Consider the following 25,065-nt stretch of genomic DNA (forward strand, 5'->3'; position numbering starts at 1 on the left):
GCTGAGGGGGCGCCGCGCGGCGGGCTGCGGCCCTGCTCGCGCCCTCGGAGTGGCGGGTGTCGTGCGCGGCCGCGGCGCCGCTCCGGTGTTCGCCGCCAGCACGAGCCGGTGGGGAGCCGGTCCCGGAGGCGGGGAGCTGATGTGAGCCAGCCCCCCCCCCGCCCCTCGCGGCGGCCCTGGAGGCGGGAGGAGCGCGGGGTCGGGGGGCGCTCGCGTGACGTCGTTCACGCGGGCTGCGGCACGTGCCGTCACGCGCCGTCACGCGCGAGGGTGACGGGACCGGCGGGCGGAGCGCGCTCCGTGGGACCGGCGCGTTCCGCCGCGCTGGGGCGGGGTCGGCTGCCCGCGGTCTCCATGGCAGCGCCCTGCGGGCGCGTGACGCGCGTGTCGTGGCCAATCAGCGGCAAGGCGGCTGAGTGACAGCTGGCGGCGCCAGTGGCCGGCGGGGCCGCTGGAGCTACCGGGCGGCCGGAGCGCGGAGCGGCCGCGGCGGTGCCGGGTGAGCGCAGGGCGGCGGGCGGGGGCCGGGGCCGGCGGGGAGCCGGGCGGCAGCAGCAGCTGGCCTGGGGTCTGCTGGGCGCAGTCGCCGGCGCCGCCTTCTCGGGCCCGCTGCGGCCTTTCCCTTGGGCGGCCGCCCCGCCGCCAGGCTCCGGCCTCGGGTCCCTGCCGCGGGGCCGCCGGGCGCGCCCCGCGCCCGGCCCCGCAGCTCCCGCTGCGCAGCGGCCGCTGGAGCTGCGGCTTCCGCCGCGCCGCCCTGGCTGCCGGGCGTGAGGCCGGGGAGGGGCCGCAGCCGGGCCGAGGAGCCGTCCGAGAACGGCACGGTTCGCCGCCCCGCGGAACCAGGGGGGCCTGAGGCACAAAACGGGCAGCGCTTCGCTGGAAAAAAATCGTTTAGCTCCTCAAATTGAGTTTTGGCCCAGGCTTCGGGAGTTGCTGACTGGCTGCTTTCAGCTCACTTGACTGATTAAAAATAATAAAAAAATCAGTTTTCTCTTTTTGCCTGTTGCTATCAGTTTCTGTCTCTGCCAAGAGATGGTCTCTGCCCGGCTTGGTTGGAACGTGCAAGACAGGAGTCGGGTGTCACAGGCTTAGTGTTTTGCAGCCAGAGTGGAGGGCCTTTGGAGGAACATAGGATTCCAGAGGTGGAGAATCTCAGCCGCCTGCTTCTTTGGTTTCTCTAGTGAAGTATGTTTCTGTTTGCTTGTTATATGAGGTAACATAAAAAGCTGTACGTAGCCCTCAGGTTGGACTCTGCTGCCTGCACCCTCTTACACGGCGTGGTCAGGGAAGCTGTCTCCTCTGCACGCTTGCCCAGTTAAGTCACTTCCACCTTTTGTGTGGCCTGTTGGTACCACCTGGGGCCTTGCTGAGAACTGATGAGGATGTTTTGCCACATCTACAGGTTTCAGAAGCTGCAGCTATTTGCTTGTTCACTGGGGGATTTTACCAGGCAGCTTTTCTTTTTCATGGAATGTTCTTTCATCCTCCTCATTTTCATTCTGTGTGCAGCACACTTTGTTCTCTATCTGTAATGAAAAGAAGATTGAGTTTGCGAATAGGGAAGTTCTGTTTAAAAATACTCTAGTTGTTTTAGCTTGCAGCTTCTCAGAAATCTCTTGAATAGTGTGTTATTAGTGGCTCTGCTGATTTCTCCTTGCCTTGCAGCTACCCCTACACCACTGCTTTGTGTGAAGGAACTCGCTCTGCAGAAACAGAGTGAATTCATCTTTGATGGATTTCAGCTTGGCTGCTGTCTCCCTGTATAAAACTGTGAGAATTGCTTACAGGCTGTTGTTGAGAAGAATGTGCTGTGAGAGACCCGTAAGATAATCATGATTATGCAAAACTGCAGTCTGTGCTCCTTTCCAGGAGCTTCTGAACAGTCATTTTATCAGATATATCATGGATGCACTGCAAAATATCCATTGTAAAATCTAACATCTGTCACCTCTCTTGCTACAGACACAGAGTGAAACCTTTTCAAAGAATGCTTTTGACAGCCAGCCTCATGTTAAGAGGCTGACCTGAAGTACCCTTTGTATTTGTAGTCCAGTCTTCATTGTCCTCTTCTGGAAAGCTGCTTCTGCTGAGCCACCCATCTGTATAGGTCCTTCAAAGGGTTGTTTGGCCCATACTGTCTGCAGAGTTTCCTACCTCTTTTAATTTTTGATTCCTATTTCTCTGGGTTCTGCTTAGCCAATTCATTTTGATGTTTGAACCTCTTCCCCCACAGACTCATGTGGTACCTGTTCCATGGTGCTGCTGTGCAAAGAAACAGTCCTTAAGCTCTGTTTCTTTCACTGCCTATTTGCAGTGCCTTGAGTACTGATTGGAATAGGGAACATGGTTTTCAGTCACGAGTGGGTGCTCATTTATGGAAGAAGTTTGGGGCAGAAATAGTCTAACATATCATGGTGAGTTACTTTCTGAGTTTGTATGCAGCTGAAAGCTTTTTTTTTGGATAGGCGGGTAGTGTAATACAACTCAGTTGGTTACTGTTTCCTGTGGCAAGGATATTGGGGGAGCTGGGGGTAGAGTGCATTGTCTCTAGGAGCTGTGGGCCAACCTCTGCAGTACTTTTTTTGATGAAACAGGAGTCTTTATTTAGGCGCTTAGGAACATGGTTTAGCAGTGGACTTGGCAGTGTTAGGTTTATGGTTGTACTCGATGATCTTAAGGGTCTTTTCCAACCTAAATGATACTATGATTCTATGATTTCTGCAGAATTTTCCATAATATCAATGTTTTTGTTTTAATGTGCACTTCCTCTCCCGGAATGATATATGTTCTTTGCAAGGGAGAAGGCAAGTTAGAGATTTGTAAAGGCTTCTACCTATAGTAATCTGGGCATCTTTGTTTTGGCACATCAAGTACTGTATTTCCTTCTACTCTTCAGTAGCAACTTGCACTTTAAGTTGTGGTACAGATAAATATGACTGTACTGCAGGAGGCTGAAGGGAGAAATGGTAATTAGATGTTAATTATTCATGGGTATATCAGTTAAAAGAGTTGCAGATTCAGTTCTTAATACTCAAGGAAGTAATCTTTGAGCCATGCCTCTTCACTGTGTATTTGCTGGGCCTTGAACACTGAATGGATTTAGATGGTTTCTAGTCATGAATTGGTTCACTCGTGGGAGAAGTAATTATCTGTTCACTTACTGCAAGCCAGTCTGATTATTGGAGATGACGTGTGCTTATGCCATATGACTGAGGTTCCTCAGGCTTTCACATTTAGGCCATCACAGGCTTTAGTTGCTGAATGGAGAACAGTGAGTGGAAATCACATACCATTTGGGAACTGCCTGTCTATTTCTAGACTTAAAGGATGGAAACCTGTCTATCCTGCGGATCGGGGGTGTCGTGCAAATCAGGCGCTTTGTTTGGGGAATATGTAGAGATGTGCTACTGCTTGTATACTAGTAATTGCCATAGTGTACTTTAAGATATGATTGATTTAACTGAAAAACAGTTATCCTTGTTTCGAGCTATTGCTGCAAAAGACATTTGAAAGTCTAAATTATTTTTTATTTATTTATTTTAGTGTGTGTGTGTAATTCAGGAAAAGGAAGTGAGGAAGACTTACTCATAGTTTTATTAGGTTCATCTATCTCTTTGCGAGACAGAAGGATCAGGTAAGCTCCAGATTCTTATGGCTGATGCGACAGAGCGCATTGGTTCAGGCAGGCTTTCTTGGTTCTGCCTTGTCTCTTTATTACACTGTACTTGGATGATAGAGAAGGTCAGATCTTCAGGATCAGGAGGGACTCTTCTGACTTGCAGTGTGGCAAGTCAGAAATACCAGGTATTGGGCACTGACTTGTGAACAGACTGAGGATAACTGGTGTAGGCAGGCTTGCTATGGGTACTAACCCCCAGAATAAGTGGTGTACAGGGGGCTGCAGCCTTCTAAAGATATCTGGGTTCAGAGCATTCCTAAGTGCTTTGCTCTGCTTATGCAATGAGGCAAGGTGCTATTCTGGTCCTGGGTTCCTTGTGCTTTGTTGCCTGAATTTGTAGTTTACTTTGGACAAAAGAAGAGCAGCTGCTTAAGGATGAGTGCAGAAGAAAGGAGTAGAGTCCAATTTACTGATTGTAATGGGTGCAAAAATAGCACCAGCAGCTGTGTATGTGTTTAGGGTTAGAGGCCTCTTGAGAACATATTTGCTGCAAGTTAACAAGTCTCTCTTAGCAAAGAGTAAATTGTATGTTTCTGTCTTGGAGTGAGAGAATAGAGCACTGATAATCAAAATCTGTGAAGAAAGGGGAGTATGTTAATACATGCTCATGGGATTTGGAGACAGTGTTTCCACAGGACAGCATACGTTCAGTGCTTTCTGTTTGTGAATTAGCTTAGCTCTGTGGGCTGCAAAGGTTCTGTGAAACACTAATTTAATTGAGCTCTCATATGAGCAGTCTTCCTTTGTGAGGCCTCACCTTGTCCAAGCTGGAGTTTTTTACCTTATGCACCTTCTCTGAAGGACAGGCTTTCCTGTTTGTTGTCAAGATGAGGGTGGTAAAATTTTTATTCAGAGAGAATCTTGGAGCGGGAGATGGCTCGGTTGCCTTCCCTCCAGGATTAGGAAGAAAATATCAGGTGGTTGTGTAGCTGCTTGACTCTTAACTTGCAATTTTGTATGACAGGAATCATATAAATGCTTTTCTATTGTTGCCCCTGAGACCTGATCAACCTGACTGGTGCACTGAGTCTGTTCCTTTTCTGAGACCAGCTCTTTCTTGGTACGTTAGTCTGAGCTAATGCTGTGCTGCTTATCTGAAAGGTTGGAGATGTTATTTTAAGAAACTGGCAAAGCTGAACCGAACTTGACTGGCACTTTTCTGCATGAGATGTGTTTAGTCTTACAGTCATTTGATGGGTTTTAAGAACACGTAAGCTGCTCTTGGGACTAATGCTAAAAAGGAAAGAGAAGGCCAGAAGGATTATTGACTGTAACCATCTCTGTGAGTTGAGGTAAGCTGTGCATTTTCAGAATATCATGAACTTCTGAATCTGGCTTGTCCAGATACTTTCCAAGGGGTGGGATGGTAGAGTGGACAAAGTCTGGCTGTTGTAGGAGTGGAGGAGGATGGTGTTCCTGGGCACATGTAATACCAATCTCCCTTTTGGGTTGGCTGAAGCCACAGATAGCTTTGGAGTTTGAGCTTCCTGCAGGAACTGCAAAGACTGTACATGTGCTGAGACCAGAGCAAGTTGAGCAAGGCAGCAGCTTCAGAAGGGCTTCTCATCACAAACAATGCTCGTTTTAATAGCAGAAGGGCTGATTTCTCTCTCCAGCAAGTGCCTTCACTGTAAAGCAAGTATCTCTGATCTGGTGGAGACTTGAGGGCAAGGCTAGCTGCAGTGATAACACTGAGCATTTCCAGGAGGTGCTATGAAAGAAATGCTAAACTTGCACCCCTCATCCTCAATTCCAGCAGGCAGGAGTGATGATAATGTTGTGACTATCTCAGAAGGCTGTACCAGGAGATCGTAGCATTCTGTTTTCCTAGGTGAGGAGGCTGCCTCATCTAGAATGAGAAGATAGTCACAGGGGGCTGATAAAGGGGTTTGTGTGTGTACAAATGCAGAGAAATATTAGCACAGCTGAATTTTTATATCTCTTCATGTAGTGATACCAGTCTCTGTGAGGGAAGGAAGAGGCATATGAGCTTCATTGAGATCATCAGTGGATCTCTAGGTCAGCATCTTATTCAGGCCAGGCATACACGCCTTTTGTGGTAGACTCAGCTAATTTCATGAAGTTCCCTTCTCCAGGACAGTCATGTAGTCCAGCTTCCTAGGCCAGGTATCTCTGCAGCTGCTTGGTCTTTGCAAATCTGTGGAAAGTTCTTTCTTCTTTACTTGCCTTGCATCAGGAAAGTTCCAAAGGCTGCTGGTTTCCCTTCAAGTCCTAGGCTGTCTTGGCATCTCTTTCCCAGTTGATCAAGGAAGTTGGGAAAGTACATTAGTCATGAAACAATGTCCCTGCTCAGCACTGTCTCACCTCTGTTCTGGGAAAGGGTAATTGGGTTGCCCCAGTAGGAGAAATAGGAGTTTCCATAGGAGCTGGGAAATTGTTCTTCAGATGCTTACCATCTCATTGAGGGTATGCTGGAAATTGAGTCTTGGGAGGAGTTCTTAAGGACAGGAGTATTTCTGTGTCTGGTCAGATCTCATTTTTGGCAGCTTGAAGCCCTCATTGCTGAGAACTGCTGATGGGTAGGGTTGTCACTTTCCCATGGGACTTTTACCCTATGGCTCTGTGGGAAGGAGCAGGGTACTCCCTCCATCCAGGAGAGGATTAAAAAAGAACTGAAGTAGTATGTTTCTTTACAGTCTCTTACTTCTTAGATGAAGCACGAACCAGCATGTCTGACAGCTGTCTGGGACCAAACACTGAACACAATCTTATGCTGTAAGACAGGTAGAGTGAAAGGTAGACCTCCAGAACAAATGCTAAGTTAACTTTTTTTCTGTGATGGATATTCATGTTTTAGATTTATGATGTTATAGGAAGGCGATGGGATAAAGCTAGCTGCTGCTACTCTGCCTAGGAGCCTGTTTGGGTATCCTGAGTGGATCAGGGTATCTGAGAAATATGAATGGAACATCAGTGGGAGGGAGGCTGCCTGGACAGTAGGTTCCCCCTGCCACGTACAGACAGTAGCTGACTACGGAGCTATTGCTTTACTAGTCCTATAAACTAACCTGGCACTATGGACAGTGGGTGGCAGATGGGGCTTTGCTGATCAGAGTGACTCTCCTTCTTGTGTGAATACCCCAACAAGCTCTCAGAAGTATTCCTTAGGTGATAAGTTTGGGCATGCAATGTCACAATGTGCTGTTTTAGTATGAGGCCTTAATCTCTGGCACACTGGGTGTTTTGTCCCTAGCAAACCATAAGGCTGGTCTTTTGTGGTGTTTTGAAGCTTGCTGTTAGATGCAGTGTAACAATTGGAGTAGTTTTCAGAGCTGCTTACTGTCCTTTCTCTTAGCAGGTGTGGGGGTGTATGCTGTTGTAAAGGCACCTGGAGGAGTCTGGAGCGATGCCACCACCTTCGGACATTGTGAAAGTAGCTGTTGAGTGGCCAGGTGCCAATGCCCAGCTGCTGGAAATAGATCAGGTGAGACCTGGTAACCAGGTGGGGGAGAAAGTGCACCACAACTTGATACTGGAATGTGGGAAGCATAGAAATGGACAGTATTCCTATATGGTTGAGAGGAATATGACTACTGAGGACTCTCTCTTTCTGTTCTAGAAAAGGCCTCTTGCATCCATCATCAAGGAGGTCTGTGATGGGTGAGTAGTTCTCTGGGAACCCTTGTGGAGAAGGTCTGTCCCCTGACAAATCTTGCTGGGGTACTGTGGAAAGTCTCTGCTGCTTGTCAGCGTGCTGCTGGCACGATCCATGCTGCCTGCTGCCACTTTTGGCCACGAAATGGACCAGGGTTTAAACTGGGAAGAAAAGGATCTCCTGAAAAACAGGGGATTTGTATCTTTATTCCAATTCTGAGTGTGTGCATATGTATGCCCCTGGGGTCAGTGCCTCTGAGGATTGGCCCATCTAGCTGTTCCTGGAGCACAGGCCTCTTCAGACATTCCACAGAGCTTGACGTAAAGTAGGCTGAAGTCCCATCCCCCCCTTCAAGGGGAAGGTGTTTTCTCTCTGCTCTGAGACCTAATTTCCTGTGCTAAAGCTTTGCTTGAAAGTTCTTTTCCACGCTCCTGGGATCAAGCTCCTGTTCCTAATTAAGAGCCAGAAGAAAGAAGAGGAAGAAGCTTATGTATCCTCCTTCTTCCTCTCCAGGTGGTCATTGCCAAACCCTGAATACTACACCTTGCGGTATGCTGATGGTCCTCAGCTGTACATCACAGAGCAGGTCAGTGTGAGAGGTAGCAATTTGCTGATGTCCTGGGCAAGAGTGCAGAATGCCTTGGACTAGTGTTGTGGAACAATACTGTCGCTAATCTTTGAGGGGCAGCATTTCTGCTGTCAAAAATACTTGGACTTGAACGGTGTCGTTCAGCTGAGGAGCCTTGTGCTTCTCCCTTTGCATGCTCATAGGTACGAGGACCCAGTGACTCAGTTCAATACCCTCAGTAGGGTTGTGTGGTATAGGAGCCCATTTACTTGTGCACACAAATGTGCACTGTAGATCCAGTTGCATTCTTTCGCCCCCACTTTTCTGCAATTTAAAATTTATGTTTTCTTTCAGACTCGCTGTGACATCAAGAACGGAACTATCCTACAGCTGGCAGTCTCCCCGGTAAATGCTTCCTCGCATCCCTCTTTCCCAGTAGCAATCCTCGTATGACAGGATGTTTCTTGCCTCTCAGCTTTGCTTTCTCCTTCTCCCCAGATTGTAGGGGGCTTACCTTTGTTGTGGGCCATTCTGCACAATTCCTTCCTGGTTGTAGTGTGTATCTTTTCTTTGGACGCTCTGCCCTTTTGTAGGACTTTCTGTAAATAAATCCAGTCTACATTTTTATTGCATCTCCTAGATTAGCATAGACTGGTTTGGGTTGGAAGGGACCATAAAGCCCATCCAGTCCCACGCCCCTGCCCCAGGCAGGGACACCTTCCATTAGCCCAGGTTGCCCAAAGCCCCGTCCAACCTGGCCTTGAACCCTTCCAGGGAGGGGGCAGCCACAGCTTCTCTGGGCAACCTGTGCCAGGGCCTCCCCACATGTTGTAAAGCACCTGACAGACACATTCTCAAAATGAGTGCAGTAAGTATTTTCAGTCAGAAATCAACAGTACTGGTGACTTAATGCAGAAATGAAAATAAGAGACAAATCTGATGCAGAGGGGGTTGTTCCTAGTGAATTCTTGACATTGTGACCTCAACAGTTGTCTTTTGCAGACTTGCTGCATCTTCCTTTTTATTGAAATTCTTAAACCTTTTTTTGTGCAAGTGTCATGGCATATAGCTGCGAGTGAGTAGAACAGGAAAAGCGTTATATGGGCAAGAGGTGGTTGAGAGGGTATCGCTGATCTATGTCTGAGGAATCTTAGAGCGTTGTGTGGATATGCAGAATGAGCTTGTGTTTCTCTTTCAACTAGGAGAGATTTTTTTTTTTTAATATCTTATTTCTTTAATGGTCTCACTCCATATTTCTGTATCCACTTCCACTCACCTCACCAAGAAGAAAAACAAGCATTTACTCTAACATGTAAAATAGCATTTTACTTGCCTCCTGCTTGACTGTAACTGTTGCTGAGTGCAGCCTTTCTTTAGTCTGCCTTAGACTTGCTGACTGCTGCTACTTATCCTGTCATTGCTGGTTCTCTCTCTACCCTTGCCACTCTCTCTCTGCCCATCCATGGACCTCTGATGGCATGCTGATGCTGGCAGAACTCAGTCTGTAACTGGTATCACCCCTCTTTCCTCCCAGTCTAGGGCAGCTCGCCAGCTGATGGAGAGGATCCAGTCACACAGTATGGAAGCCCGACTGGACGCCATGAAGGAACTGGCTAAACTGTCAGCAGATGTGACCTTTGCCACAGAGTTCATCAACATGGAAGGGATTACAGTGCTGACACGGCTTGTGGAGAGTGGGACCAAGCTTCTGTCCCAGTAAGTTTCCTGTATTCCAGGACTCTGCAACAAGGCCTCAAATAAGGGGCTAATTTTGCTTGCTGAAGTGGCATTAAGCACCGAACCTCATAGCAAATGCCGATGTATTAATTGAGACAGAGTCTTTCTAGTCACTTGCTTAACCACATGAGGCAAAAGAGGAGACATTTATGTGTGAAACTTGCATTGAAATGTCACTTTGATAATTTAAACAACTGTTATTACCTTTCTTGTGGTCATAATCTCAAGCAGTTATTCATCTGCAGTCTAAGGGATAAGGTATCCTACAAAAAACCCACGTGCACTTGCACACAAGAACATTCCTGGAGAACTGGTGGCATGCAGGTGCCAGTCAGCAGTAGGCATGTTACTGCCTCTTGTATACATGGTCAGTACTTTTCAACCTGCATGGTAAGAAGAGCTGCTATGAAGGCCAGAGGTCTGTTTATCTTAGGGACTGGAAAGGGCTAAAGAGTGTATAGCAGAGAAAGTATCAGTCTTCAGTTTCCAACATTTGGGCTTCCTGAGCAGAAATTATATCTCTTTGTTTTAAGAACCTTTGGGTGTTTCTTCCATAGGTGGTGGTTCTTAATTTTTTAATCAGTTTATCCTTTTGACATCTACAGCACTGTGTGGAAATCACAGAATCACAGTTACTTGTCCTATAAGAAAAAAATATTTTCTTTATTTTAAACTTGTCACCTAATGTTCATTTGGTTCCCTCTGCATATTTTGTTATGAGAAATTGTAAATTCCTCTGTCTTCTCTGCACCATTCATAACCGTATAGATCTCTCTCATATCAACCCTTAGTCATGCCTTTTCTAAACTGCAGTCTTAGTCCATTATCACTGTAACTATGGCAGCCATTCCAGAGTGCTAATCATTCTTTCCATGCTTCCCCTAGCTCTTAGCTCTTTCCAGTACTATTGTGGTGATGTGGGGAAATTTGTTTGTAACTTTTCATCAGTTTGAAACCTGACCATTTAATTTCTACCCTTTTGTTTCTTGGCTTTCAGTCAGTTATTTTAATGCAAGAAAGGGCTCTTGTTTTTACCCTTTAGCAGCTCAATGTTTTGAGGTTTTTAAGGCACTTTTAGTGAAGCACATCACAATCTTCTTCAAATTCCAAGAGTTGTGCTTAACTGTTCCCATTCTGCTTTACTGATTTGTTCAGAGACCTTCAGCATTGTGGTGGGTTAACCTCGTCTGGCTGCCAGCTGCCCACAAAGCCATTCTCACTCCTCCTCCTCAATAGGACGGGGGAAGAAAACAAGACGAAAAGGCTCAGGGGTTGGGCAAAACAGACTCAACTTGGGGAAAATTAATTTTTTTTTTCCAATTAAAAATAGAGTAGAATGGTGAGGAACAAGGACAAAAGTAAAACCACCTTCCCTCCACCCTGTTCTTTCCAGGCTTAATTTTATTCCTTCAGTCCCCACTCTTCTGCCTCCCCCCTGCACCAAATGCCTAGGGGGATGGGAAATGGGGGTTTCAGTCCATAACACTTTGTCTCTGGCGCTCCTTCCTCATCACGCTTTTCCCCTGCTCCAGGGTGAGGTCCCTCCCATGGGATGCAGTCCTTCACAAACTGCTTCGGTGTGGGTCTCCTGTGGGCCACAGTTCCTGCCAGAAAACCTCCTCCTGCATGGACTCCTCTCAACGGGCTGCAGCTCCTGCTAGGAGCCTGCTCCAGCGTGGGCACCCGTGGGCTGCAGCAATCCTTCAGGGCACCTCCACCCGCTGTGGTGTGGGGTCCTCTGTGGGCTGTGGGGTGAATATCTGCTCTGCTGTGGTGGTCTGTGGGCAGCAGGGCACAACCTGCTCAGCTGTGGTCTCCCCACAAGCTGCAGGGGAATGTCTGCTCCAGCACCTGGAGCACCTCCTCCCCCTCTTCCTTCACTGACCTCCAGTGTCTGTAGGGTGGTTTCTCACATGCTTTTTGACTGTTCTCTCACAGCTGCTCTAGTGGTTTTATTCCTCTATTCTAGATTCCCCCTATCTTTCTGGTTACAAATACCTAAATGCCTGATATGTCCTTCAGATTTCTGCCTGAGTCCTCTCTAAAAATTGTCATTATGTTTGCCACTTTCTGCAGAGTACAATAAGTAGTTTGGCAACGTTTCATTTTACCATGGTTCCTTTTGAATTCTTCAGTGAATATCATCTGGTCCTGGAGACCTGTTTTTAATATTAATGGCTTGTTCCAGAATGTCTTCTAGTGATGTTCATATGACAGATTTGAAGACTTTTCTTCTCTCTTAAAAACAAAGAAAAACCAAACTGAAAAAAAAAAAAACCAACAAACTCTGATTTGGAAGTTTCCTCAAGCACAATCACGGTGAACTCTGATGCAAATAATTCACTTGGCTTTTCCACTGTTGTTGTTCTGTTTCATTGAAAGCACTTTTGAAGTCTTGATAACTTACTGTCGTAACATTTATAGGTCTTCTATTTTCTCATATATTAGCAACTAATAAGTTTTCAGCATGTTTTGCAGTTTTTCCCTCAGTCTTTTTTACCTTTCTGTCTTGTGGTTATGTATTACATTTTCCACAATTCATACTGTGCTTTCATTTCGTTTCAAGCCACGTCCCAACATTTACAGAATGACAATTAATTTTTCTTTGTTTTTCTTTGATGTTATAACATGTTTGTTCATTTTGTGTGTGTGTGTAGAAGTTATAATTTCCAAAGACTTTGGCATGTTTTGTGATATCAATTTACTCTGGTGCTCAAATCTGACAACTGTTGTAAAACCTAGTGTTTACAGATGGTTTACATTTTCAGTTGATCAGCTTAGAAAGCTCTCCCCTTTTCAAGTTAGTCTTTTTTTAACTGATGGCCATTGTACTGAATATTCGGGGTTTGCTGGTTTTTGGTTGGGTTTGAGTTTTTCTCACATGAAAGTGTTGAATTTGAGTAGTGATACTTTACACTGCTCAGGAGTAAATAGTGCATTGCTGCTTCTCCTCTTACTCCTTTGACCAGCCAGCTGCTGATCCAGGTGATTGTGAGTCTCTGGTGGCAGGACTAGGAACTTACTGTTGCTAGTTTTAATTTGTTCTTGTAATCAGGAAAAATAAAACATGATTCTACAAAACAATGAAATTATCATAAATGCAAATACTTCATTGTTCCCCCAGCTGCCAAACTGTAGCCTGTTTATTAGGAGAAGGTGGTGACATTTTCCTCTTACCCAGCTTATTCAGCTTGGACAGGGTTTTTCCTTGCTTACAGATCTGTTGTAACTGCATCCTTTATATTCTCAGTTACAGTGAGATGCTGGCTTTCACCCTGACTGCCTTCTTGGAGCTCATGGACCACGGCATTGTCTCTTGGGACATGGTCTCCATAACCTTCATCAAACAGGTGAGTTTGGGTAAAGGGGATGAGTGGATGCTGTTTCTTTTCATGCTTTAGTGCAGCTTGCAGGAGGAGCAAGATGACTCTGAGAAGCTGAGTACTCACTGAGAGCACAGTGGATGCAGCTTTCTGAGCTCTGTCTCCCTTAGCTTGTCTCACTCACCGCCGGGTTTCGTGGATGAGCATCTGCTGACTTGCTGGGTCACCTGTTTTTAGATTGCAGGGTATGTGAGTCAGCCTATGGTAGACGTCTCCATCCTCCAGCGATCCCTAGCCATTCTAGAAAGCATGGTGCTAAACAGTCAGACTCTGTATCAGAAGATAGCAGAAGAGATCACCGTGGGGCAGCTCATTTCTCATCTGCAAGTGTGAGTGTCCACACAACAGTGGTGTGATTTAAATCAGTTTCATGAATATCTGTTAATTTGAAAATATATCCTGTTATGTTTATAGCACTTAAAGATGCTGTTTTTCAAGTATTACTGATACGACATCTTACTTGAACTCTAGGATTTCTAACAGATTTTTTTAAAAAGATCCTGGAAAAATGTGTTCTGGAAGCACTTAAGCACATGAGTATGCCTTGAACAAAGATATTTTGCTTTAACAACTGCACAAGTGTGTTCAGTGTTAGGACCAAACTTGCGTTTTACTAAAACAACTTCCCAAAGCTTCTGCATCCGGTCACCTGTAACCTTCACCCCTCTTTAAATTGTCTCCACTAGAATCTAAAAGCTCATCATCTGTTTTTTGTCCTGCATATTAAGGAAGAAAACAATGGCTTTTCTTGCTTTTTTTTCTCCATCTCCCTGTCCTCTGTTTCCAAATGAACTGACAAATTAATATCCGGCTTTTAAGGCTGTTTGTCTAGGTCAGTTCTACTCTTCCATAAAAAGAAGCATGAACTTGTTAGAGTTTTAAGTAGGTTGGGTTTTTTTCCTCAAGCCTTTTAATTCTGAAAATGTGGAAAAGCATCATTGGTGAATAGGATTAATATTCCTTAATCAACGAACAGTAGTTTAACAAAAGTATAGTGCAAATGATGTATTGCATCAATGTCACTGTGTGCTTAGAGCGTTTATACGTCTGAACTTGGTTAACAGAAAAGCTAAACAAGTTCTCATGAACACTGCAGCAATTTTGTTCTGCAAAGAGTATATGTTCTTTCAGCTTTATAATTTCTATTTTAGTAAAACACAGTTTTGGTCCTAATACTGAACACAATTGTGCAGTTGTTAAAGCAAAATACCTTTGTTCAAGACCTATATTCATGTGCTTAAGTGCTTCCAGAACACAGAAGGTTGATGAAGAAGGTATCTGTGCAGGGAATATTGTAGAAAGGGAAGCCAGAGAGTGAGTCAGAATTTGCTGGTGTTTCTTTGTCAAGACTATCAGGAGGGAACAATCTTTAACAGAGGATAGGTTTTGGAAGAACAGGTCCATGGAAACAAGTCTGAAAGAGATGAGTTAGAAGAGAAATTAATTTTAAAATTGTTTTGCTGTGTCAAAAAGCAAGCAGTGTGGTGAAAAGAGCAACAAACCCTGGAAAGGAGGGCAGAGGAGGTGAAGTGACAGACTTCAGAGACCTGTAAAGCTTGGAGCCTCAAGAAAAACCTGGGATGATGCATGAACATTTATATTTGAAGTATGGCAGATTGACCAAAGTGAAGAAGATTTGGAAAGGAGCAATAGAAGAGAGAATGTGGTTGTTATCCACAGATATGCCAGGGATAAATGCCAAAGTGGGGAAAATAACTGTTTAAGCTAAAAGATGTTTTGGCTTTAGATGTTTTATAAAAGTTTAATTTTACATATACATATTTTTTTTAAAATTACACGCACAAATTCATTTAGGTGATGCACTGAACTTCTGTTAATCAGAAGAGTTTGAAATTCTGCACAAGTCTCCCAAGAGTGTATTGGGTCTGGCTGAGATGGAGTTAATTTTCTCTATAGCAGCCCTCCTAGTGCTGTGCTTTGTGTTGGTAGCTAGAAAGGTGCTGATAGCCCACCTGTGTTTTGGCTTCAGTCATGCTCTCTCCAGCATTCCCCCTCACTAGTAGGCTGGGGGTGGGCAAGATCGTGGGAGGGGACATGGCCAGGACAGCTGACCCAGACTGACCAAAGGGATATTCCAAACCATAGGACGTTTGCTCGGCAATAAAAGCTAAGAGAAAGGGGGGGACATTTGTTATTATGATGTTTGTCTTCTGGAGCAACCACCTTACTTCCTGGGAAGTGATTGGAGATTGCCTACTGATGGGATGTAAAGAATAAATCTCTTTTTTTCCTTTGCCTGTGCTTTATTAAGATGCTTTTATCTTGACCCACAAGGTTCTTTTCCATCTTAATTTCTCCCCTGCCTTGTCCTTCTGAGGAGGGGAGCGATAGCATGGCTTGGTGGGCACCTAGCGTCCAGCCGAGATCAAGCCACTGCAAAGAGTAATCGTGTAGCAAGAAACAAAACTGGATTTGATAGAGCATCAAAATGGGGGTGGGAAAGTGTGATTGGCATTTGGAAGCTTATTCAAAACATTGTAAGTGAAACCACACACTGTGTGTGATCTAGGAAGGGACTTGTCACCCTTTACCAGAAGAAGCTCTTCAGTGAAAATAAGAAAAAAATGTGTGGATTGAACCAAACTATTGAGGTTGGAAGACAAAACACCATTTGTGTTTGGTGGCTTCCACTGACATAGGGGAGAAAAATTACTCGTTCCACATAAGTTTCTGGCTGTATCTGTGTAAAGGACTGCAGTATTAACTAGGCTTTACAGAGATAGTCTCAGCGCTGGAAACAGACCGGTGGTGCTGAACTCTGAGCTCTGCTGGGCTGCAATCTGCACTTTCTTCTGAATAATGGAGCTGTCAGTCAGCAATTCTGTCAGTTTTTTGCAAGCCTTATGAAGAGTTGGATGGCATGAAGGGAGATTACCTGAATCCTGCTTGTCTGTTGAAATGCAAAATAGCTGTAGTAGATGTTCTTACGGCGTAGGCAAAGCAGCAAGCTGTAATGTTCTATACTGTCTGTTCTCTTATGATCCTCCCATTTTTGTTTCATCAGCTCAAACCAAGAGATCCAGACATATGCCATTGCCCTGATCAATGCCCTCTTCCTGAAGGCACCTGAGGACAAGAGACAGGTTTGTTCTTGCTTTTTGACTTTAAACCTGAATGATGGTGACTGGCTGGCTGTTTACTTTATGCCTCGGGAATCGCATTGGCTGGGCAAGGCAGACCTCAGACCTTGCCAAGAAATTGTGTAGCTGTTTCAGTGTGGCAATGTAGGAGAAAGAGTACCATCCCATTAACAATATGTTATGGAGCAGCACATCTATGTTTAGATGCTTGGAAGGGAATTTGAAAGGCCTTGAGAGACAGAAAGTAATCTCTATACAGCATGGAAATTTTTTGAAGGAAGTTAATTCTGTATGGGAGAGGTAGGCTGGGTAGAGTCCTTGGGGTTGTATGTATTTACTAAACATACACCCCCCCCTCTCCCCAAAAACGGACCTTTCTTAAGTCAGAGGGCAATACTCTCACTGGCCAATACGAGAAATGAAACACCTGTCCTACTCTGAGGAAACCCCCGAGATCTCCACTACGTGCAAGATGTTCATATGTCTGTATTGTGTAGCTTTGCTGTGTTAAGCCTTTCTTCTCTAGCGCCCCATTTGTGCCTTATTTCTGGACTCCAAGCTAAATCCTGTCTGCTTCTCTTTGTGCCTTTTTTTGCTTTCTGCCAGCAGGACAAGCTGCTTAACCCACTAGACCTGCCCATCACTGTAAGTAACTCAAGCCTGGGGCTGGTCCTGCGGAACCGCAGGCATGTTAGCTTCTCTCCACTGACGCCTCCTTGTATCTCAAAGATGATGTGTACAGGCTTCAGATAGGGGATGAGCCCAGGGAGAAGGGTGGGAGGGCTCCTGGGGATGTACTCAGATTGTGAAGGGGAGAAGAATCAGTAGCAAGAGAAATCCGGAATGACTTACTGTGTACACAAGATAATAAAGATGATCGTAAAAGGAAACTGGTACTACAAGACTGACCAGGTGAACCAATTTTAAAACTGGAACCAGTTCTTTAGCAGTTTGGGTCTCCTTAAACTTACTACAGCCTGACTTTATACCCCAGTTCTCGCTTGTGTTAATGACAGTTTCATATTCAGCTGTGTCCTTCTAAAGGTAGAGCTGTTCATCTGTGAAGACCAGTCACAAAGCTTAGTGCTGATTGGGGTCTAGAGCATACATTCTGCCTAATCTGTGACTTCTCCCTTGTGGGAATTGTACTATAAGAATGTTCTTCACCCCCTTATCTGCAGGGGAATCACCACTCTTGCTAATAGGTTGATTTGGAACCTTTTGTATCTTGAGATTCTGCTACATTTTTTAGATTTTCTGGGTGGCACAGAGAATGCTTCACTTATGCCAAGGGTGCAGTGCCTTCAGACAGGAAACTATGGTCTCAATGTTACATAATTTCTAAAATTAATTGATATGCTTAACACATGAAAATAAGGAAGAACATACTCCTCTGTTGGTAATTTGGCCAAGATGCTAAACTTCACAGCAAAGAAAATTCCAAGGGTTCTTTCACGTTTTTATTTCTTGGTTTTTTCCCCCTTTTTTTTCCCCTTTTCTTTTTTCCTTCTTCTTTCTTCTTCTCCTTCTTTCTTTCTTCTTTTTTTTTTTTTCTTTAAACACAACCCACATGACCACAAAGGGCCATGAAGGTGATGGAAGGGAATAAAGAAGAGGGAACCTAACTCTTCTCAGTAGTGCCTGCTGACAGGACAAGAGGCCATGGGCACAGCTTAAAACCCATGAAATTCCACCAGAACACACGCACAAACAAACAGAATGATATGAGGGTGGTCAAACACTGGAACAGGTTACCCAGAGATATTGTGGTGTGTCCATCAGTGGAGATATTAAAAACCTGACTGGACACAGGTCCTGTGCAACTTGCTCTGTCTGGTGTTGCTTGAACCAGGGGAGTTGGACTAAGAGGATCTCAGGATGTCTCTTCCAACATAAATGATTCTGTGACCCCATCAAGCTGCAAAGTGGGCGTTATTGGACTCTCAGCCGAACATAGATTCCTTAGCAGTGGTTAGGCTATGTGTGTGCTCATGCTTCTCACTATGCTATTTAAATTGTTTAATTGTCTTTGTCCTTCACACTGTTTATCTGCTTCAGTCACTTGTTACTTCATCCCATGTACAAACTAATTCCTTCAGAGTAAGGATTCTTTGTGTTGCATGCATGAACAAACCCTAACAGCAGGCCTTGTTCTATTCTCAGTACTGTATCTCACGAATCATAGTAAAAACACGCTGCCCTCTGAGTCACTATTTATCTCTGAAACCACTTCCTACTTGATCTAGATGCTTCTTGGATATCTTCCACTCAAGCACTGACTCATTTTAGCTGTAACATGAGCGCTGCTGAACTTGCAGCCATTATGGCTTGGCTATCAGCCACCGTATCACTTTCTTGTTTTAGGAGGTTTCTGTCTGGAGCAGAAGTGGTAATAGGGACTTGGAATGAGTTTAATATATGCATTTTACCAGACTCCTTATAAAACCTGTCAAGAGCAGAGTTGATATGAGCAGTTGGAACAGTCTTGGATTGCTCAGAATGTACAGCTGATTGAGTGCCGTTGTCTAAGACTGCACATCTGCTTCCAGTTCTCAGTCTGCACTGTATAGGAATGTGAAGAGATCTCAGACTGGCAGTTCTTCTGGACTTCTTCCAGATGATGTATTGCCCTAACAGATTTTCTTACCCAAAGATTTTGCTTATAACAGCAAACTTCTGATAATACTCCATCTTGACATTACCACTTGTGCCACTTCCCTAGCAGGTGTAATGAGATTGCTGGTATTTTAAAAAGTGCATCTTCACAATTTACAAGGAAAGCACAGGTTAGATTTTTGCAGGTGCATGTATAATTGGTCCTGGAACAAAAGGCTTGCAGCAGATATTTGCATCTGCTGTGACTGTTTGTCATCATGACTTGATGGTTGGGAAACCCTCATCTGGGGAAGGAAGCCATGCGGTAAAGAGGGAAATGGGAAGCTTTCCTTTAAGCTTGAAAATTATTTACCCTTTGTTTTTGTAAACTGAAGTGTTTCTGCAAATTGTCCTTAAACTGACTTCAAAACATGTCTTTAGGAAGTGAGACAAAGGAGATGTAAATTTCAGAGGAAGAGTTTTTGAGAGGGAGGAGACCTGGAAACTATATCCTCTAGCCCTCCTTATCTTGGGTGTATACCTAGGTATAGAAAGTTGTGACATGCTAATTGGAGGAACCTCTTGTAGATGACAGATTTTTCTGGGCAACCCACAGGGTTCTCCTTGCTGCCATATCTCCTGATGTTGAAGTATCATTAGATGTCCAATGTTAAGCTAAATTTTCTTCTGTTCTTTGACTATGCTAGCACCTTTCTCCACGTTAATAATGTTTTGTAAGGGAGCTATCCATGAGTTGTGCCATCGTAAAGATGACCCTTGCATCCCAACTTGATGCTTGCTTTGTGGTGAGATGCCATGATAAAATCCCAGTTTGTAGTAAAAGCACTTTGTTGTGTGCCAGTGCTATCTCCAATTCATAGGCTTCCTTCTTTCTCTCCTTTCTGCACAATGTGGGCTTTTTGTTTATATTTCACTCATGTTATTTCATCTCTAAATTCCACAACAGGAAATGGCTAATGCATTTGCCCAGAAGCACCTGAGGTCTATAATCCTGAATGTAAGTATGTCTGGAATGACAGAGTGCTTCCTCATGTTCTCTCAATAGAGGTTTCACTTGTGCAGACTGTAAATTCTGCTGCCCTCAGGGCACTTCCAGAAAAGTGACTCTTTCAAAGGTGAAATTGGAGCCACTTGTTCAAAAGGGAGTTATCAGGGTGCTTCTTTCTGCTGTTACAGAACATTATCATTATGCTTTTGATGGAATATGGAGGTTAAACAGCTGAATCTTCATATACAGAGATGTACATGCAGCCTGGCATATGCCTACAGCTAATACCTCAGTTTTTATTTGTATTCTCTTCATTTCTACCCTATCCTTCATATTGCAGCACGTGATCAGAGGAAACCGCCCAATTAAAACAGAAATGGCACATCAGCTGTACGTGCTACAGGTCCTGACCTTTAATCTCCTGGAAGAAAGAATGATGACCAAGATGGACCCCAATGATCAGGTCACTATTAGAGCCAAGTAAGATCTGATAGACTAGGATGTGTACAAGGGGCCTTATTCCTGAGCTCTTTAGCTCCATACAATTTGCAGTAGATGGTGCATAAAATTTCAAAACCACCCCTCACATTGTAGTCCTTGAGGTGAGGGCATGCTCATGACTATCCTGCTGTATGCTATGGGACTTTTAGAGATGTAAGTGGTCGCTGAAGCCATATATTTGGTTTTTGACCAGTGTGATGCCAGCTGTCAAACTATTACTCCACCTAGTGCCTCAGGCATTATCTGAATGCCTAGAAATAGCCTTTAACTAAACTTGGGGCAGTTAAAGGAAAATGCAAATATTTTCTATTACCCAGTATACTGCAACTTGCCATTCTGAAATGGATTGCCTCTTACGCAGTGTTAATAACCTTTGGCATCTCTCTGTATTCACTGTGTGAGCTCTGAAGAGAGAGGTGGGACTGTGCGTTAGGTGAAAATACCGCCCTAGTGATTGATCCCATGTTACCATTTCCCTGCCTTCTGTCTTTCAGGCACAGAGAGACATCATATTTGAGTTGAGAAGAATTGCATTTGATGCAGAGTCTGACAGCAACACCGTCCCTGGCAGTGGAACAGAAAAACGTAAAGCCATGTACACCAAGGACTACAAGATGCTGGGGTTCACGGTATGCATCTAGAGAGAGTGCTGACTGTAAAGCATGTAAAGGCAATCTCCATCAGTGTTGTGGGGAAATAAGGAACAGAAATAGCTGTTTGCTTTACCATACTTCTGTATCTGAGTTTTAGAAATTCTGCTATGCTCAGACTCCCAAGGAAGATCATTATGAACTTGCTGACTGGTTAAATGCCAGGGCTCATTAGGCATGTTCTCTGGAGATATTTACTTACCATACACACCTGTTCTATGAAGAGCTTGGAATCAGCCTCTCTTCTAGGAAGTTTGGATAGCATTGTCAGCAGGTGTCCAAGGTTACCTCTTGGATAGATGTGAAGGAGGGCTTGATGAACACGGTTGTAAAATTCATTCAGAAAAGGTTCTGGCACAATTTCTTTGAGCTAATTTGTTTAGGTTCTTTCTACACACTCTTTTCACAGAACCACATCAATCCAGCCATGGATTTCACTCAGACTCCTCCAGGGATGCTGGCATTGGACAACATGCTCTACTTGGCCAAATTTCATCAGGACACCTATATCAGAGTAAGTGAAGCTGCTGGTTTTTGCAGATAACACCTCAGCAGCTCTTCTTAGTGTGTGTTGCATCCTCTTCTTGTAGATTGTGCTGGAGAACAGCAGTCGAGAAGATAAGCATGAGTGTCCCTTTGGGCGCAGTGCCATTGAGCTTACCAGGATGCTTTGTGAGATCCTGCAAGTTGGGGAACTGCGTAAGTACCATTTATTACGCCAGCTTTCCAAGTTGCTGGGCTGATGCTTCTGGAAGTAGCTTACAGGCTGACCAGGATTCACAAGCATTTGTACCTTGATCTCACTTCTGCCATGTAAGGGCAGGGGGACCTTGGAGTGGTGGTGTCAGTGTCTCAGTGATAATACCGCTGTCGAATTAAAGTAAGAAATTATGTTGTGTGCACTCTGGTTCTCCTGAAAAACTGACACAAGTGGAAGGCTTCAACTTCCTGAAGCTTCAGCAGGGTGCTGTATAAAAAACCCCCACACTCTAGAAACTATTATAAGCTTGAGAAAAGTTTAGTAGCTCTGAGAGTCTCAAAATAGCATTCTGAGACAATTAACCACTGAAGGAAATTCTGCCAGAGGCAAGTGGGAAACAACTGCAAGCAGTCATCTGGGGGGACTAGTATGAAAAGGTCACATGAGTCTCGGAGGCTTGTGTGGTGCAGCATGGGGATAGTTGCCATTCCCAACACAGACTGTCTGTGGGGAGACGAAGCATTTGAGCTGTCTTAATCTCTTTGACCATCAGGTTTCTGTCACTGTAGCAGATTTTAGTTGCTGTTAGCTCTTGCACAATATGCTCACATGGTTCTGGTTTCTGTTTCCTCCTGAAGCCAATGAAGGCCGGAATGACTATCACCCCATGTTTTTCACCCATGACCGTGCATTTGAAGAGCTATTTGCCATCTGCATCCAGCTGTTGAACAAGACCTGGAAAGAAATGAGGGCAACAGCAGAAGATTTTAATAAGGTCAGAGTGGTGAAGAGGTATTTTTGTAGAATCTTTTGCAAAACAGTTTGTGTTCATTCAGCCTGTACACTTAGTTAAAGGATAGGGTGCAGAAGGTATGACAGGGCATTGACCTGAGTTGTAAGGGAGGATGGCCCAACTTTTATTTGGTATGACCTGAGGTCATTCTTTGTTCTTCTGGATCTTCAAGGTCACTAGTATGTTGACGCTCCTGGCCCCAGTTATTCCATGTCAGTTCTTTGCTGCCACTGAGCTGTGCCCTGGTTCTCTGCTGCCATTAAGCAGCCAGAATGTGACTTGCTTTTCTCCCTGCACAACCTCTTTAGGTTATGCAGGTTGTGAGGGAACAGATCACACGGGCTCTCCCCTCTAAACCGAACTCCTTGGACCAGTTCAAGAGCAAACTGCGCAGCCTGAGCTATTCTGAGATCCTGCGACTACGCCAGTCTGAGAGAATGAGCCAAGATGACTTCCAGTCGCCACCTATTGTGTAAGTGCGTAACAAAAACAGTTGCCTTCTGTGCTTGCCGGTATCTACATTTTCTGCTTACTCTTCCACATTTGATTGCCAGGGAGCTGAGAGAGAAAATCCAACCTGAGATCTTGGAGCTGATAAAGCAACAGCGCCTGAACAGGCTCTGTGAGGGAAGTAGCTTTCGAAAAATTGGAAATCGCAGAAGGCAAGGTAAGGTGACAGCATCTACTGCATTTTTTTCATGTGAAGAACTGTAGGCAAATAACATCTAATGGATTAATCTGTCAGCAGGTGTGTTGCCAGAAAGGAAAGCTGGTTACCTGGGCTGTCTATACCAGCCGGTAGTTTGGGATAGATGCACTTCTAAGGATACAGCCATCTCCTCATGAACAGGAAGCAGTGCTGAGGAACTGCAGGGGTAGAGGGATCAGCTGGGGAGACTGTAATGTGGTGGCCGTAAGACCTTATGGAAGGATCTCGCTCAGCTTACTCTACTTGGTGTGTGTTCCAGAAAGATTTTGGTACTGTCGCCTGGCTCTGAATCACAAGGTGTTACACTATGGAGATCTGGAAGATAATGCCCAGGGGGAAGTGACCTTTGAATCTCTACAGGAAAAAAGTAAGTCCCAGTTACTGCTCTGAGCACACTGTGCAGTGCTCTGTGCTCTGCCGTCTATAGGCCGTTGAGTACCGTCCTAGAGATGAGAGAAAAAGGGCTGTGGCTGAAGCTCTGACTGAGATGAGATCAACTTTTGGTCCTTGCCCAAACCCTTTGAGTCTTGAAATTGCTTGGTATTTCTTACGACAGCCAGCTGTAGGGATGTGTTACTGGTAATGTGTTTTGGAAAGCTGCAGTAATGAGCTACAAAAACAGGAACAATGCTCAGTTGCAAAGACAAAACAAAGCTCTGTCTTTTCCTGGTTAGGATTTCTTGTTTGTGAGTTTTATTTTTTCACTGTTAGTTCCAGTTGCAGACATCAAAGCCATTGTCACAGGGAAGGATTGTCCACACATGAAGGAGAAAAGTGCACTGAAACAGAACAAAGTAAGTGCTCCCATTTTGCCTGTAATTAATATCTAGTGCTGTAGAGTTGAAGACTGAAAGCAAGCAACAGGAGGAAACGGTCTTCCACGCTGCAGGTGCACTGTTGACAAAACCCATTTCATATCTGGGCCTTCTCTTAGTGCTCGTCTGTGACTGGTAGGTGCTGTGAGTGTAGTCTGGCTGTGCTACAGGCGATTCGGAGTTGCTGGGAATGCTGATATGGGAAGGTGCGCTGAGCTGTGGCGAGGCAGCTTCTCGTGTTGGGTTAGCAGGCAGAAGGTGCTGTGATGTTTTGTTCAGTTGATGAGTGAAAGATTCTTTTCCATTCAGGAAGTGTTAGAATTGGCCTTCTCGATATTATACGATCCCGATGAGACCTTGAACTTCATTGCACCTAATAAATATGAGGTAAGAAATGTAGCTGTTAAGCAGTAGAATATTAACTTCAGAGGTTAAGAGGGATCAGTTGCTTCTTATTAAAGGCTTGAGTGGGATCTCTCCCACTGGGTTCATTCTTAGAAGATGTTGGCGATGCTTATTTCCCCCCGCAGTTACCTTTCTATTACCAAAAAAAATTTCTACACTAATTTCCCTGGACTGCTACTTTCTTTCCTCCTATGCAGTCAGTTGTTCCTTTTCCCCATTCTATAAGACACTGATGTCGAAAATAGCTTTGCTTTTTCTGTTGTTACGCCACAACAGAAGCTCTTGGCCCTCTCCTAGAGCCATGGGCTGCTGCTGCCTTGCACTGGCAATCTCTGTGGGCACTGTTTTGGGGCCGGGTTTTTTTCCCCCATGGGTTAACGCCCTCAGTGTTTCCTCTTGTGGGCTGTGTAGGAGTGTCTCTAACTGTTGCGTGGATGGAAAGATTCGACAGAACCTGTCGTTTGTGCCCGCAGTTGTGATGACCCTCTCTTCCCACAGTACTGTATCTGGATTGACGGCCTCAATGCTCTCCTGGGGAAGGACATGTCCAGCGAGCTGACCAAGAGCGATCTGGACACGCTGCTGAGCATGGAGATGAAGCTGCGGCTGCTGGACTTGGAGAACATCCAGATCCCCGAGGCGCCGCCGCCCATCCCCAAGGAGCCCAGCAGCTACGACTTCGTCTACCACTACGGCTGAGGCGGGGCCGGGCCGCGGGGCCCGGAGCGCGCGGCCGCTGGGGGGCGGGGCGGGCGCCGCGCGCCGTTTGTACCCGTGACAATAATAACAACCAATCGGAGCCCG

The 25,065-nt window shown here is 45.1% G+C and overlaps 1 protein-coding gene across 7 annotated transcripts; it reads left to right on the forward strand.

The window, feature by feature from the left end:
* Positions 1-25,060, forward strand: ELMO2 (engulfment and cell motility 2). 7 transcript variants are annotated; one of them, XM_074888163.1, is made up of 22 exons: positions 1-141; positions 6,996-7,124; positions 7,260-7,300; positions 7,809-7,881; positions 8,218-8,268; positions 9,398-9,579; positions 12,851-12,950; positions 13,161-13,312; positions 16,009-16,087; positions 16,694-16,729; positions 19,647-19,697; positions 20,029-20,151; positions 20,684-20,818; positions 21,249-21,353; positions 21,430-21,538; positions 22,178-22,314; positions 22,641-22,804; positions 22,887-22,999; positions 23,301-23,408; positions 23,753-23,835; positions 24,166-24,243; positions 24,760-25,060. In XM_074888163.1, the coding sequence occupies exons 2-22, from the start codon at positions 7,047-7,049 to the stop codon at positions 24,958-24,960; spliced, it is 2,199 nt and encodes a 732-aa protein (XP_074744264.1). In that variant the 5' UTR covers positions 1-141; positions 6,996-7,046; the 3' UTR covers positions 24,961-25,060. The 7 variants fall into 7 exon arrangements, with proteins under 7 accessions (XP_074744264.1, XP_074744261.1, XP_074744267.1 ...); XM_074888160.1 differs by having other exon boundaries at positions 5-141; positions 6,999-7,124; XM_074888164.1 differs by lacking the exon at positions 1-141 and adding an exon at positions 233-499 and having other exon boundaries at positions 6,999-7,124.
* Positions 25,061-25,065: the final 5 nt, after the last annotated feature.

The sequence above is a fragment of the Strix uralensis genome, chromosome 18 (genome assembly GCF_047716275.1).
Source record: "Strix uralensis isolate ZFMK-TIS-50842 chromosome 18, bStrUra1, whole genome shotgun sequence".
Classification (NCBI taxonomy): domain Eukaryota; kingdom Metazoa; phylum Chordata; class Aves; order Strigiformes; family Strigidae; genus Strix; species Strix uralensis.

Excerpts from the sequence above, each read along its gene's own strand:
- ELMO2 (XM_074888163.1), top strand. The coding sequence starts at position 7,047 with ATGCCACCACCTTCGGACATTGTGAAAGTAGCTGTTGAGTGGCCAGGT. Across the intron at positions 7,882-8,217 it reads AGCTGTACATCACAGAGCAG|ACTCGCTGTGACATCAAGAA; the intron begins GTCAGTGTGAGA and ends GTTTTCTTTCAG. Across the intron at positions 8,269-9,397 it reads TACAGCTGGCAGTCTCCCCG|TCTAGGGCAGCTCGCCAGCT; the intron begins GTAAATGCTTCC and ends CTTTCCTCCCAG.